The sequence below is a fragment of the Haliotis cracherodii genome, unplaced genomic scaffold (genome assembly GCF_022045235.1).
Source record: "Haliotis cracherodii isolate W230 unplaced genomic scaffold, xgHalCrac1.p SCAF_3, whole genome shotgun sequence".
Taxonomy (NCBI): domain Eukaryota; kingdom Metazoa; phylum Mollusca; class Gastropoda; order Lepetellida; family Haliotidae; genus Haliotis; species Haliotis cracherodii.
Genome location: NW_027266286.1, coordinates 38,664,216 through 38,679,466, shown reverse-complemented (window position 1 = coordinate 38,679,466; position 15,251 = coordinate 38,664,216). Strand labels below are relative to the sequence as shown.

At 46.0% G+C, this 15,251-nt stretch overlaps 1 protein-coding gene across 1 annotated transcript; it reads right to left on the bottom strand.

Annotated features, from left to right (window-relative positions):
- Positions 1-1,090: 1,090 nt before the first annotated feature.
- On the bottom strand, positions 1,091-14,221 carry LOC139474430 (uncharacterized). Its single transcript, XM_071257445.1, has 4 exons — positions 13,775-14,221; positions 6,410-7,145; positions 2,715-3,113; positions 1,091-1,360 (listed from the first exon to the last, which is right to left on the bottom strand). The coding sequence occupies exons 1-4, from the start codon at positions 14,212-14,214 to the stop codon at positions 1,139-1,141; spliced, it is 1,797 nt and encodes a 598-aa protein (XP_071113546.1). The 5' UTR covers positions 14,215-14,221; the 3' UTR covers positions 1,091-1,138.
- Between the last annotated feature and the right edge of the window lie 1,030 nt (positions 14,222-15,251).

Sequence of the window (15,251 nt, the reverse complement as noted above, 5' to 3'; positions counted from 1 at the left end):
ACCTACGATTTTCAAAGAAACTATATAAACCAGTTGATTTTAAAAGTGTCCATGACAATGAAAGAAAATAATTATTGAAAATTATAGCACAATAAGCCTTTTGGTGATGCTGTACCTTAGATGTATTTTGAGAATAGTCATATTCAGAACTCTTCTCAGAACAGCCACACTAAAATAAGAAACATGTTTAGAGTTGGATGACGTGTGCTAGATAACCCTTGTTTGTTTTTGGTATACCAAAGGGAATACAAGGTTTCCAAAGACATAATATAATCAGTACTTACCTCAGCCCATTCAAGGAGTCAAAATGAGCTTTATTCTAAATTGGTAGGTGAAAGTGGAGTATAGTTATCATAAGTAGCATGAGGCAACAATGAACCTTTGGTCAATGCTGCGTGCCAAATTTGAGGATACTTCAACATACTTTGAGACTGTGTTCCTGAAACCTATCTTGCTTACCAGTGTATTTCATGCTTGTCCTGAAATATGGCAAGAAGAACCATGTAGGGATTCAAAATAAGAAGCAAATACCTCCTGCTTGTTGTGAGACAACTGCCTGGGGTTTGGATGGTCAGACTGAGTGTATGTGACCATGCCCAACTTTATTTACCACTGGTTTGCCTAGACAAGAAGTTATTTACAGACTGCCATCATACATTTTAAATATAACTGACTGTGGCACAACAAAAATGGAAAATGCTTTGAAACTCGAGATAATTATTTTATGTTTATGTCAAAGATATGCACTGGGTGTGATTGTACCATATTTTATAAACACATCATTGACACCACCATCAAGGCAAGATTACAAGATATTTAGGAGGAACAGATTGAAAAGTTGAAAGTCGAATGTATAGGTAATGAAAAACATTATTCTGCTGATAAAGATAATGCCTTACATTGGTTGTCATGGGTTGAATGAACTGTTCAGTAATATAATTTGTATCTTTATGTACATGATTTATATCTGACAGTATTAGGCTGTGTACACCCCTGTTAATGTTTAAGCCTCAAATCTTGAGCTAAGGACCTGTAAGTTGGGGCATGTACCAACAAATGAAACATTAATTTCATGTACATTTTTATTGTGCAGAAACTATGTGAAGTTACATTAGAAATTGACAATGCAGTTGATTTGCTAGGAATAGTCGTATTGGAATACACAGTTATGGTATGCCCCATTTGCCTTCACACTGACAATGCCCTTTGCTGGAAGGTCCTGATTCATATCTGGGATATCCCACAGCATGATGTATATCAGACTCTCCACCTTATTGTGCCTCTGTCCCCAATCCGTCTCATAGTAGTAGCCATTCAGGGGGTCACTGTGATGCTTGTTCTCCCTGTCAGTCCACTCAACCTGCAAGGCACAATCATCAGTTAGTCATCTCCAACATAGAAGTGTAGTCAGAATCAGTCCACAGAGAAGTGGTCTCAGTGTCAGTCCACTCCACATACAGCGCAGTGGTCTTAGTGTCAATCCACTCCACATACAGCCATGTGGTCTCAGTGTCAGTCCACTCCACATACAGCGCAGTGGTCTTAGTGTCAGTCCACTCCACATACAGTGCAGTGGTCTTAGTGTCAGTCCACTCCACATACAGCCCTGTGGTCTCAGTGTCAGTCCACTCCACATACAGTGCAGTGGTCTTAGTGTCAGTCCACTCCACATACAGCCCTGTGGTCTCATTGTCAGTCCACTCCACATACAGTGCAGTGGTCTTAGTGTCAGTCCACTCCACATACAGCCCTGTGGTCTCAGTGTCAGTCCACTCCACATACAGTGCAGTGGTCTTAGTGTCAGTCCACTCCACATACAGCCCTGTGGTCTCAGTGTCAGTCCACTACACATACAGTGCAGTGGTCTTAGTGTCAGTCCACTCCACATACAGTGCAGTGGTCTTAGTGTCAGTCCACTACACATACAGTGCAGTGGTCTTAGTGTCAGTCCACTCCACATAGAGCCCTGTGGTCTCAGTGTCAGTCCACTCCACATACAGCCATGTGGTCTCAGTGTCAGTCCACTCCACATACAGCCATGTGGTCTTAGTGTCAGTCCACTCCACATACAGCGCAGTGGTCTTAGTGTCAGTCCACTACACATACAGTGCAGTGGTCTTAGTGTCAGTCCACTCCACATACAGCACAGTGGTCTCAGTGTCAGTCCACTCCACATAGAGCCCTGTGGTCTCAGTGTCAGTCCACTCCACATACAGCCATGTGGTCTCAGTGTCAGTCCACTCCACATACAGTCATGTGGTCTTAGTGTCAGTCCACTCCACATACAGCGCAGTGGTCTTAGTGTCAGTCCACTACACATACAGTGCAGTGGTCTTAGTGTCAGTCCACTCCACATACAGCCATGTGGTCTCAGTGTCAGTCCACTACACATACAGCGCAGTGGTCTTAGTGTCAGTCCACTACACATACAGCGCAGTGGTCTTAGTGTCAGTCCACTACACATACAGTGCAGTGGTCTTAGTGTCAGTCCACTCCACATACAGCCCTGTGGTCTCAGTGTCAGTCCACTCCACATACATGCGGTTTGAAAAACCATGTAACCATTTCTGCGCACGCGTTAAAAGATAGAGGTACAGCATCGCGATAATTCTTGGATTCCATGTGAATGTTGAATTATATGAATTATAAGTCTAAATTGTTACATGCATTATATCAAAGGTTTCAAATTTCAGAGTAAGTTTACAAATACTTACAACGAAGCCTTGTGTCTCTCCCTCCAAGTTATAGCCAATAACGACCACGGATAGATTGTTCTTTGAATGGAAGGAACAGTTGGCAATGATTGGTCGTGATGAATCGTGACGTATTTCCGCTTCAAGACTACTCTTATACTGTTCTGTTGTGCACGTGAAGTCGGAATCCCAAGCGAATGATATAATCTTCTTCGGAGAAGCTCCAGCGGCAGTCAGTGCTCTGTCAATACGTGACTTCGTCGTCCTTTGCAGGAGTTCCCCCATCCCTGAAGCCATAGGATCAACCAGGAGACATGGGTCATCTCGGAGATACTCAAATGCTTCAATGTTGAGCCAGTACTCGAACTGATTCCCCTGTTGGTGGCTGAAATCTTGTATCTGGCCAAACTGACGGAAAAGCTGCATTTGGGCGAAGTAAAATGCAAGAAAACTTTAGTGAATGAAAGTTTTTACTTAAATTTAAGATAACGTAAATATAACCGATATAAGTTACATACAGCCTTCGTGTATAGGATCTATAGTGTACAGTGAGGACAGTATTTCCGTCATATAAAGTATTGTAAGATACAAAAGTGTCGGATGCCGTTTTGATGAAAACTACGAGCACGAATATAGTGCTAACAAGGATCATAGTCAGGGCGAATCTGGGATTTCAACCCATGATCATCGAATCCTGGTACGACTAAAGAACTCTGCGCAGCGAACTAGGCACCTTACATGACGTGCCGAATATCCTTGTATCTGCACCAGCACGTCTTCGTGCGGTAGAACTGGAGCTGAACCCTTCCCTAAACCTCGTGTATAAGACCTTACCGATCTACACCTGCCCTCACCTGAACCTAGTGTATAAGACTACACTATCTACACCTGCCCTCACCTGAACCTAGTGTATGAGACCTATACTATCTACACCTGCCCTCACCTGAACCTATTGTATGAGACCTATACTATCTACACCTGCCCTCACCTGAACCTAGTGTATGAGACCTATACTATCTACACCTGCCCTCACCTGAACCTATTGTATGAGACCTATACTATCTACACCTGCCCTCACCTGAACCTATTGTATGAGACCTATACTATCTACACCTGCCCTCACCTGAACCTAGTGTATGAGACCTATACTATCTACACCTGCCCTCACCTGAACCTAGAGTATGAGACCTATACTATCTATACCTGCCCTCACCTGATCCTCATGTGTAAGACCTATACTATCTACACCTGCCCTCACCTGAACCTAGTGTATGAGACCTATACTATCTATACCTGCCCTCACCTGAACCTCGTGTATGAGACCTATACTATCTACACCTGCCCTCACCTGAACCTAGAGTATGAGGCCTATACTATCTACACCTGCCCTCACCTGAACCTAGTGTATGAGACCTATACTATCTACACCTGTCTTTACCTGAACCTCATGTATAAGACCAGGATAACAAATGTGAAATGTTCAGTGTCTTTTAGCAATGCAATGATTTAAACACGACCTGTATACCTTTTCATGGCAGGCTCTATTCGATCTCCGACCTGCAATATTGGAATTACCGCTGAGACTATTGCATAATGGTACAAGCAGCCTTCATACAATGTAAGCACAGATCATTGTGCACCAGCGCGGAAGTGAGACTCAGACCTACTGATCATTGTGCACCAGCGCGGAAGTGAGACTCAGACCTACTGATCATTGTGCACCAGCGCGGAAGTGAGACTCAGACCTACATCACCTACATCACCAGGGATAAGGGATGAGTCCAGTGCGATCTTTATTTGTAATCGAATGGTCTGCCCGTGACCTTCTTCGTGGCGATCGATGAGTTCCTCAGTCGAGGAAAACTCAATCCTGGCGCATATAGTGAGTTAACAGGAATAAAGGTATGAAGGCATTGTCGCGGCCAGTTGAAACTGACCACGTATCAACACCTGACGTCACCTACACGCCAGCCTGTGATGTCATGGCCACTAATGTACTCAATGAAACCCAATCATCTTGTGCCTTGACTGTTTGACAGATAGTGTATATGTGTAGGGCAAGGGTCAAGGTAACTAAATATACCCATAGAGGCAATCTATGTATACACTGCTTTACTGACAATGTCTTATGAGGTGGAAGGTGATTGCTGCTGCTTCTACATTTGTGTTCACTGACGGTGTTTAAGCTGTGTCCGTTGTCTATGACAACATGTGCAAATTATCATGTCGTATTTAAGACACGAAATGTAACAAGAGGACAAATACGAGAGTTTAGTGTTTTGTCATTCTGGGCTATCAACATGTTTGCATTGAGCACCTTCGAGTTTAACTATTATACCTACACCAGAGTGTTTCACGAAGTATATATTTCATATAATGTCTAGTTGCATTTTATATTAAATTCATATTGTATGCCTACTGTTGGTGTAGGAGTCTGATGACTTCAACAAACTGGCATCGTTTCACGTTAACTTTCGAATATTCATTTAACATGTACGTTCATCCGCACACACCTATACACGCACACACACACAATCGCACACAGCTACACAAACCTACACACATAAACTCATTCGCACACACAAACATACACTCGCACAAACACGCACACACCGCCACATAAACACACAGCTACACACACCTACACACATAAACACATTCGCACATACATACACTCGCACAAACACGCACATACCTCCACATACCCATGCACGCGCGCAGACACACATACACACACAATCGCACACAGCTACACACATAAACGCAGTCGCACACACATACATACACTCGCACAAACACACATACACATAAACGCACACACATACACACACAACCGCACATAGCTACACACACTTACACACATAAACACATTCGCACACACATACATACACTCGCACAAACACGCACATACCTCCACATACACATGCACGCGCACAAACACACTCGCACACACCTACACATATAAACACATTCGCACACACATACATACACTCGCACAAACACGCACACACATACATACACTCGCACAAACACGCACACACATACACACACAATCGCACATAGCTACACACACATAAACACATTCGCACACACATACATACACTCGCACAAACACGCACACACATACATACACTCGCACAAACACGCACACACATACACACACAATCGCACATAGCTACACACACTTACACACATAAACACATTAGCACACACATACATACACTCGCACAAACCTCCACATATACATGCGCGCGCGCACACACGCACACACACTCACACAATCGCACACAGCTACACACATAAACACATTCGCACACACATACATACACTCGCACAAACACGCACCCACCTCTACATGCACAGACGCACAAACGCACGCACACACACACACACTTGCACACACGCACGCATGCACACAGGGCTTAATTACTCCTGGTGAGCGAACGAAGAGCGAATGCGTATGTCTCAAATGAGGAACAAAAGAACTCTGCAGAGCTGAACTATACCTAACTGTGGAAGACCAGTTCCTGGGAAGATCTAGACCCGCGCTTAGGAGGGGAATGTTTAAACAACCTGAGACGTATTCAGTAACATGGTCATCACCTATCCAGTTCTAATCCACTTGCCCTGCATGTGTTAATATTCTGATTCCGTGTAACTGAGATTGTCTTGCAACATATATGCACCATCCTACGTAATAATAGCCAAATGAGTACCTCCTGGTTACTGGCGGTGAATGCGTCCCGGTATGTGACGTTGGGGTGGAGGGTAGGGCTGATGTAGTGGATTATCTCGTCTAGCTTCGAATCTACCTCTACAACAGGTGTGTCCAGTTGGTTGGGCCAGTAGTAGCAACCCTTCCCTGCCCCGCGACCCTCCTGCACCGCCACAATGTCAACTTCAGCCGTCGAAACGATGTTCCTGAAACCTTGCACGTGTTGGTCTACCGTGGCATTAAGCTGAGACCGGTTTAAGTCAACAAATGGGGAAATTGCAAAACGCTTGCCAACACCATGGACAGCTTTACCAAGATTTCTGTACAATTCAAGATAGATCGATTTGGTGTCAACTTGAGCGAGACCGCTTTCATCTGTCGAGTAGTACCCAGCGATGGCATCAAACAACGATTTGCTGCCATGTAGAGGGGTTTTCATGGCTTTGCTTGACTTGTGGTTTCTTGTAAATGTCCAGCGGTTGACTTCACCGCCAATCCTGTGTGAGTACCGAGATTTGTGGTCCAGAAGAACCCGGGAAGTAAATGCGTAATAAGCAGGCATAAGTTCTTCGTCAAAACCGAAATTGTCGTAGTTGCGAGGAACCGCAGGAAGCCCCAAGTACACAGACATGTTATTGGCAGCTGCGCTCTCCAAAAGTAGCTCGTGTGGATCGGTGCCTGCGAATGACGTGAAGAGCACGACCACTGACGATCCGGATGTTATATTACATGGATCACTGAAATAAATAACAGGGCAACGAACAAACTCTCACATCCGTTCTTCACACAATGATAATTGCCGAGCTGCTGAAAAATATCGATCGTATGAGGAGTAATAAGAAACAGTTCATATAGAGGTCACATTCAAATATACCTGCAACATACTATTCTCGATTGGACCCAAACGTTTTCGGGAAAATGCATACTAGCATGATTAGAATGGCTAGAATTATGGAAACGGTTAACGAAACCTTGGCAAATTTGGCAAACAAACCATTATTGGGTTGGAGAACTGATTTTGATAGCCTGCTAATAATCTCAAATTAATCAACCAGTGTGACTATGGAATTTGAGAGTGAGTGAGTGAGTGAGTGAGTGAGTATGGTTTTACGCCGCTTTTAGCAATATTCCAGCACTATCACGGCGGGGGACACCAGAAATGGGCTTCACACATTGTACCCATGTCGGGAATCGAATCCGGGTCTTCGGCGTGACGAGCGAACGCTTTAACCACTAGGCTACCCGACCGCCCCCCTGGAATTTGAGAACAGGCGACATCAGACGTTAACACGAAGACCGCAAGATCAGATTATATTCGGATAGTCAGCAGGCTCAATCTATCGATGATGTTTTCAGGCCGGTGTTAATGAGTTCAGGAATAGTACATCCTGGCACTGCTTTGGCAATCAGTCAGGACCTCAACCTCAATGTTCATGCCAGGGGTGAGAACATGACACGTTCCCTTACCTCCACGATACCATAATGCGATAATAATAATAATAATAATAATAATAATAATAATAATAATAATACTGATAATAATACGGATCACGAAAAATACATAATACAGGAGGATATGAGCTTATAGTACAGGTTCCAGATCTAAAGAGCATGTTGGGATTGTGGCCCATAGGGCAGGTTGCAGAGCTACAGAGCGTGTGGGGATTGAGGCCCATGTGACAGGTTGTACAGCTGTGGAGCGTGTGGACATTGAGGCCAATGTGACAGGTTGTAGAGCTACAGAGCGTGTGGGGATTGAGGCACATGTGACATGTTTAAGAGCTACAGAGCGTGTGGACATTGATGCTCATGTGAGAGGTTGTAGAGCTGCAGAGAGTGCTGGGATTGTGGCCCATGTGACAGGTTTTAGAACTACAGAGCGTGTGGGGATTGAGGCCCATGTGACAGGTTGTAGAACTATAGAGCATGTTGACACTGAAGCCCATGTGACAGGTTGTAGAGCTACAGAGAGTGTGGGGATTGTGGCCCATGTGACAGGCTGTAGAGCTACAGAGAGTGTGGGGATTGATGCTCATGTGAGAGGTTGTAGAGCTACAAAGAGTGTGGGGATTGTGGCCCATGTGACAGGCTTTAGAGATACAGAGCGTGTGGGGATTGATGCTCATGTGAGAGGTTGTAGAGCTACAAAGAGTGTGGGGATTGTGGCCCATGTGACAGGCTTTAGAGCTACAGAGCGTGTGGACATTGAGGCCCATGTGATAGGTTGTAGAGCTACAGAGCGTGTGGGGATTGAGGCCCATGTGACATGTTTAAGAGCTACAGAGCGTGTGGACATTGATGCTCATGTGAGAGGTTGTAGAGCTGCAGAGAGTGCTGGGATTGTGGCCCATGTGACAGGTTTTAGAACTACAGAGCGTGTGGGGATTGAGGCCCATGTGACAGGTTGTAGAACTATAGAGCATGTTGACACTGAAGCCCATGTGACAGGTTGTAGAGCTACAGAGAGTGTGGGGATTGTGGCCCATGTGACAGGCTTTAGAACTACAGAGCGTGTGGGGATTGAGGCCCATGTGACAGGTTTTAGAGGTACAGAATGTGTGGACATTGTGGCCCATGTGACATGCTTGAGAGCTACAGAGCGTGTGGACATTGAGGCCCATGTGATAGGTTGTAGAGCTACAGAGCGTGTGGGGATTGAGGCCCATGTGACATGTTTAAGAGCTACAGAGCGTGTGGACATTGATGCTCATGTGAGAGGTTGTAGAGCTGCAGAGAGTGCTGGGATTGTGGCCCATGTGACAGGTTTTAGAACTACAGAGCGTGTGGGGATTGAGGCCCATGTGACAGGTTGTAGAGCTACAGAGAGTGTGGGGATTGTGGCCCATGTGACAGGCTTTAGAACTACAGAGCGTGTGGGGATTGAGGCCCATGTGACAGGTTTTAGAGGTACAGAATGTGTGGACATTGTAGGGCTGCAACGATACAGGAAGGTCACGATACGATACGCATCTCGATATTCTGGTCACGATACGATACGTATCTCGATACGCAATGATAAAAAAAGAAGACTTAAAGCATGTCAAGAGTGAGCCTTTCATGATTTTGGAACAGTCAAAATTATTTTATAATAACAAGACTACTGAAGTTGTTAAGCTTCAAAGTGGAACTTTCCCTAACTTTCCTTCAAAACAATTCAAAGTTCAAACACCAGAAAATAATTAATGTACTTCACCAGTGATACAACATCAAAGAATTTTGATGCAATGGTCGGAGAAATTGTATGAATTTTAAGGAGTCAAAGTATAGCATTTTTAATATATGTATCCATTCTCTAGCAAATGAAGTTCGTTTCAATGCATCAAAACCGGTAATCTGACTGTGGTTGCTGGTATTTCCTCACACACGATTTCACCTAACTTAATGAAAACAATATTAAATGAAATTTTGAATAAAATTAATAAAACATATTACAAACACAAGTCCTTATATACAATGAACACGTTTTAATAACAAGATAGTATAATAATGGTATTGAATTGCGTACTTCAGTTCGTATTTGCTGACTGGTATTTCCGGTGTTATGTGCTTGCGGAGATCAGCTGATAATGTTTTTTGAGATGGGAAAAAACATCTGTCAGTGTAAAATCTGAGCTTATTAAAAATGTAACTACGATTTTGGGAGCCATGCGTTACCGCGCGCTATAACTAAGTTAGCGGTTTATTGAAAGGCGCAATAGCGAGGAAACGCTGTACTTGAGATTTGCGTTCCGTATCGTGGCGTATCGATAAATGGGTCCACGTCTATCGTATATCGTATCGTGGGTCAAGTATCGCGATGCATCGGAATATCGGTGTATCGTTTCACCCTTAGGACATTGTGGCCCATGTGACATGCTTGAGAGCTACAGAGCATATGGGGATCGAAGCCCATGTGACAAGTTGTAGAACTACAGAGCGTGTGATGATAGTGGCCCACGTGACAGGTTGTAGAGCTACAGAGCGTGTGGGGATTGAGGCCCATGTGACAGGCTTGAGAGCTCTAGAGCATGTTGACACTTACACCCATGTGACAGGTTGCAGAGCTACAGAGCATGTAGGGATTGTGGCCCATGTGACAGGCTGTAGGGCTACAGAGCATATGGGGATCGAGGCCCATGTGACGGGTTGTAGAGCTATAGAGCATGTTGACACTGAAGCCCATGTGACAGGTTGTAGAGCTACAGAGCGTGTGGGGATTGTGGCCCATGTGACAGGTTTTAGAGGTACAGAGCGTGTTGACATTGTGGCCCATGTGACATGCTTGAGAGCTACAGAGCATATGGGGATCGAAGCCCATGTGACAAGTTGTAGAACTACAGAGCGTGTGATGATAGTGGCCCACGTGACAGGTTGTAGAGCTACAGAGTGTGTGGGGATTGAGGCCCATGTGACAGGCTTTAGAGATACAGAGCGTGTGGACATTGAGGCCAATGTGACAGGTTGTAGAGCTACAGAGCGTGTGGGGATTGAGGCCCATGTGACAGGCTGTAGAGCTACAGAGCGTGTGGGGATTGATGCTCATGTGAGAGGTTGTAGAGCTACAAAGAGTGTGGGGATTGTGGCCCATGTGACAGGCTTTAGAGCTACAGAGCGTGTGGACATTGAGGCCCATGTGATAGGTTGTAGAGCTACAGAGCGTGTGGGGATTGAGGCCCATGTGACATGTTTAAGAGCTACAGAGCGTGTGGACATTGATGCTCATGTGAGAGGTTGTAGAGCTGCAGAGAGTGCTGGGATTGTGGCCCATGTGACAGGTTTTAGAACTACAGAGCTTGTGGGGATTGAGGCCCATGTGACAGGTTGTAGAACTATAGAGCATGTTGACACTGAAGCCCATGTGACAGGTTGTAGAGCTACAGAGAGTGTGGGGATTGTGGCCCATGTGACATATGCTTGAGAGCTACAGAGCATATGGGGATCGAAGCCCATGTGACAAGTTGTAGAACTACAGAGCGTGTGATGATAGTGGCCCACGTGACAGGTTGTAGAGCTACAGAGCGTGTGGGGATTGAGGCCCATGTGACAGGTTGTAGAACTATAGAGCATGTTGACACTTACGCCCATGTGACAGGTTGCAGAGCTACAGAGCATGTAGGGATTGTGGCCCATGTGACAGGCTGTAGGGCTACAGAGCATATGGGGATCGAGGCCCATGTGACGGGTTGTAGAGCTATAGAGCATGTTGACACTGAAGCCCATGTGACAGGTTGTAGAGCTACAGAGCGTGTGGGGATTGTGGCCCATGTGACAGGTTTTAGAGGTACAGAGCGTGTTGACATTGTGGCCCATGTGACATGCTTGAGAGCTACAGAGCATATGGGGATCGAAGCCCATGTGACAAGTTGTAGAACTACAGAGCGTGTGATGATAGTGGCCCACGTGACAGGTTGTAGAGCTACAGAGTGTGTGGGGATTGAGGCCCATGTGACAGGCTTGAGAGCTTTAGAGCATGTTGACACTTACGCCCATGTGACAGGTTGCAGAGCTACAGAGCATGTGGGGATTGTGGCCCATGTGACAGGCTGTAGGGCTACAGAGCATATGGGGATTGTGGCCCATGTGACAGGTTGTAGGGCTACAGAGCGTGTGGGGATTGTGGCCCATGTGACAGGTTTTAGAGGTACAGAGCGTGTGGACATTGTGGCCCATGTGACATGCTTGAGAGCTACAGAGCATATGGGGATCGAAGCCCATGTGACAAGTTGTAGAACTACAGAGCGTGTGATGATAGTGGCCCACGTGACAGGTTGTAGAGCTACAGAGCGTGTGGGGATTGAGGCCCATGTGACAGGCTTGAGAGCTTTAGAGCATGTTGACACTTACGCCCATGTGACAGGTTGCAGAGCTACAGAGCATGTGGGGATTGTGGCCCATGTGACAGGCTGTAGGGCTACAGAGCATATGGGGATTGTGGCCCATGTGACAGGCTGTAGGGCTACAGAGCGTGTGGGGATTGTGGCCCATGTGACAGGTTGTAGAGCTACAGAGCGTGTGATGATAGTGGCCAATGTGACAGGTTGTAGAGCTACAGAGCATGTGGGGATTTATGGCCCATCTGACAGGCTTTAGGGCTACAGAGCGTGTGGACTTTGAGGCCCATGTGACAGGTTGTAGAGCTACAGAGCGTATGGGGATTGAGGCCCATGTGACATGTTTAAGAGCTACAGAGCGTGTGGACATTGATGCTCATGTGAGAGGTTGTAGAGCTGCATAGGGTGTGGGGATTGTGGCTCATGTGACAGGTTTCAGATCTACAGAGCATGTGGACATTGAGGCCCATGTGACAGGCTGTAGAGCTACAGAGCGTGTGGGGATTGAGGCCCATGTGACAGGTTGTAGAGCTACAGAGCGTGTGGGGATTGTGGCCCATAGGGCAGATTGTAGAGCTTCAGAGCATGTTGACATTGACGCCCATGTGACAGGTTTCAGATCTACAGAGCATGTGGACATTGAGGCCCATGTGACAGGTTGTAGGGCTACAGAGCATGTGGGGATTGAGGCCCATGTGACAGGTTGGAGAGCTACAGAGCGTGTGGGGATTGTGGCCCATAGGGCAGATTGTAGAGCTACAGAGCATGTTGACATTGACGCCCATGTGACAGGTTGTAGGGCTACAGAGCGTGTGGTGATTGTGGCTCATGTGACAGGCTTTAGAGCTACATAGCGTGTTGGGATTGTGGCCCATGTCACAGGCTGTAGATCTACAGAGCGTGTTGGGATTGAGGCCCATGTGACAGGTTGTAGAGTTACAGAGCGTGTGGGGATTGTGGCTCATGTGACAGGCTTTAGAGCTACATAGCGTGTTGGGATTGTGGCCCATGTAACAGGCTGTAGATCTACAGAGCGTGTTGGGATTGAGGCCCATGTGACAGGTTGTAGAGCTACAGAGCGTGTGGGGATTGTGGCTCATGTGACAGGCTTTAGAGCTACATAGCGTGTTGGGATTGTGGCCCATGTGACAGGTTGTAGAGCTACAGAGCATGTGGGGATTGTGGCCCATGTGACAGGCTTTAGAGCTGCATAGGGTGTTGGGATTGTGGCCCATGTGACAGGCTGTAGAGCTACAGAGCGTGTGGGGATTGTGGCTCATGTGACAGGCTGTAGAGATACAGAGCGTGTGGGGATTGTGGCTCATGTGACAGGCTTTAGAGCTACAGAGCGTTTGGGGATTGTGGCCCATCTGACAGGCTGTAGAGCTACAGAGCATTTGGCCAGTGCTGTAGCAAGGCGGTAGTCCCTGCACAAGGGTGCCAAGTGCCCAATGTGGCATCCAGTCATGACATATATGTCGTTAGTGATGTCATGACTATACTAAGTAATAGATATTCAATGTATGTGGTATGTTAGTGAAATGTACATAAAATACCTCTGTGTCGTTGTTGATAACACCAGACGATAGTAAATTCTGGAGCTCTCTATCTTCCTGTCAAATTTCGGACAGACCATGATGACTTCACTGAAGTTTTCTTCATACTGGTATGTTGCAAATGCCGCTACCTTCAAACCAAGAGCAGATAACTCTTGTGTTGCTTCATCGAAACATCTCGTTCCAGTCACACCAGTGCTGCTATTGGTACTGCCGCACCAGACGAAGTTAAGATCTCGCTGCAGATCATCTCGCGACCTGCGGATAATTGTTGGCGCTCTCTGCCATACTGTATCTCCGCCTATAGCCTTAAACTGTGACAGAGTCGTGTTCCAGTCGCGTATGGTGTAGCGGTCACGGAACCAGGAGGCCGTAATAGGGTAGGCAGAGGCTAGCTCAACACAGGCTAAGAGGCACAAGGAGAAAGTGCAGTCCATCATCACCAGAGGCGTGTGTATACTGATACACTGTGTACACTCGTGTATACAGATAAGAAGCTTACTTTGTGGACTAAGTTATCACTGATAATAGGACGTGATATCCTGGACACAAAGGTCATGGTCACTGAGGTGCATGTGATCGTGTTACTATCCTAAAATGAAACGCATAGCTGAATTCAACGACATACTAATACATTTACAAAGATATATAAACCTTTTGAGTGTCAGTATTAATTTAGGGGACCGTCCATTTTGTATTCTGGAGGGGGCCTTGGATTTTATCGAAAAACACAATTTGTCCCCAAACATTATTGACAAAAATATTTATGCTTCAGTCAGTTGAAAAAAATAGAAATTGTGAGCCACAAAATTTACATGGCTGCGTTGTGTGGCAGAATGATCTCGTTGTTGTAACGAACGGCTGTCAAGTATCCTGGGATGTGTACAGGGACTGTACTTTCAGTGTAAGAGATAGGCACACCATAACTGTCAAGATCACAGTTGCATAATCTTTGAATTTGATTTGACTATAGGGTCATATCAGCACCAGTGGAGTCGTAACGCCACGTAATGGTCTGTGAACTCCGGCATCCCTCAAACGGTTCCTGGCTTTTGGGGCAGAGATTATGCGCAGACCTGGGACTACAGAAGTGGTAGAGGGCGACGCAAGAAGCATTTATGTAGGTGACGTAAGCGGATGAAGCGGTCCTTGACGGACGTGGTCACCTGTGGTCTTCCAGAAACGTGGTCTTCCTCGTGCCTGATACGTCAAAATCGTCCAGTGGTGCTCTGTGAATATTCATGAGTCTTGACTGAGAGCCACCAGCCTCCAAATAGCCCATTCGTTGAGCCTTAGTAAACCTAGGCATGACTTACAAAGTTTACTTTTCCTTGAATATGTGATGACAAAATTCGAGACCTCCGCATTCTAATAGCCATACTTGTGCGTGTAACATGTGCATCAAACATGTGTAACATGTGCACCACATTGTAGTCGAAGAAGACAGACACAGCATCTTGTGAAAAGTCGAGTCCGT

Bases quoted from the DNA above. Each gene is read 5' to 3' on its own strand.
- LOC139474430 (XM_071257445.1), bottom strand. From the start codon at position 14,214: ATGATGGACTGCACTTTCTCCTTGTGCCTCTTAGCCTGTGTTGAGCTA. The intron at 7,146-13,774 runs GTATTTTATGTA...TATTTATTTCAG, and splicing joins TTATCAACAACGACACAGAG to TGATCCATGTAATATAACAT. The intron at 1,361-2,714 runs GTAAGTATTTGT...TGTGCCTTGCAG, and splicing joins GAGAGACACAAGGCTTCGTT to GTTGAGTGGACTGACAGGGA.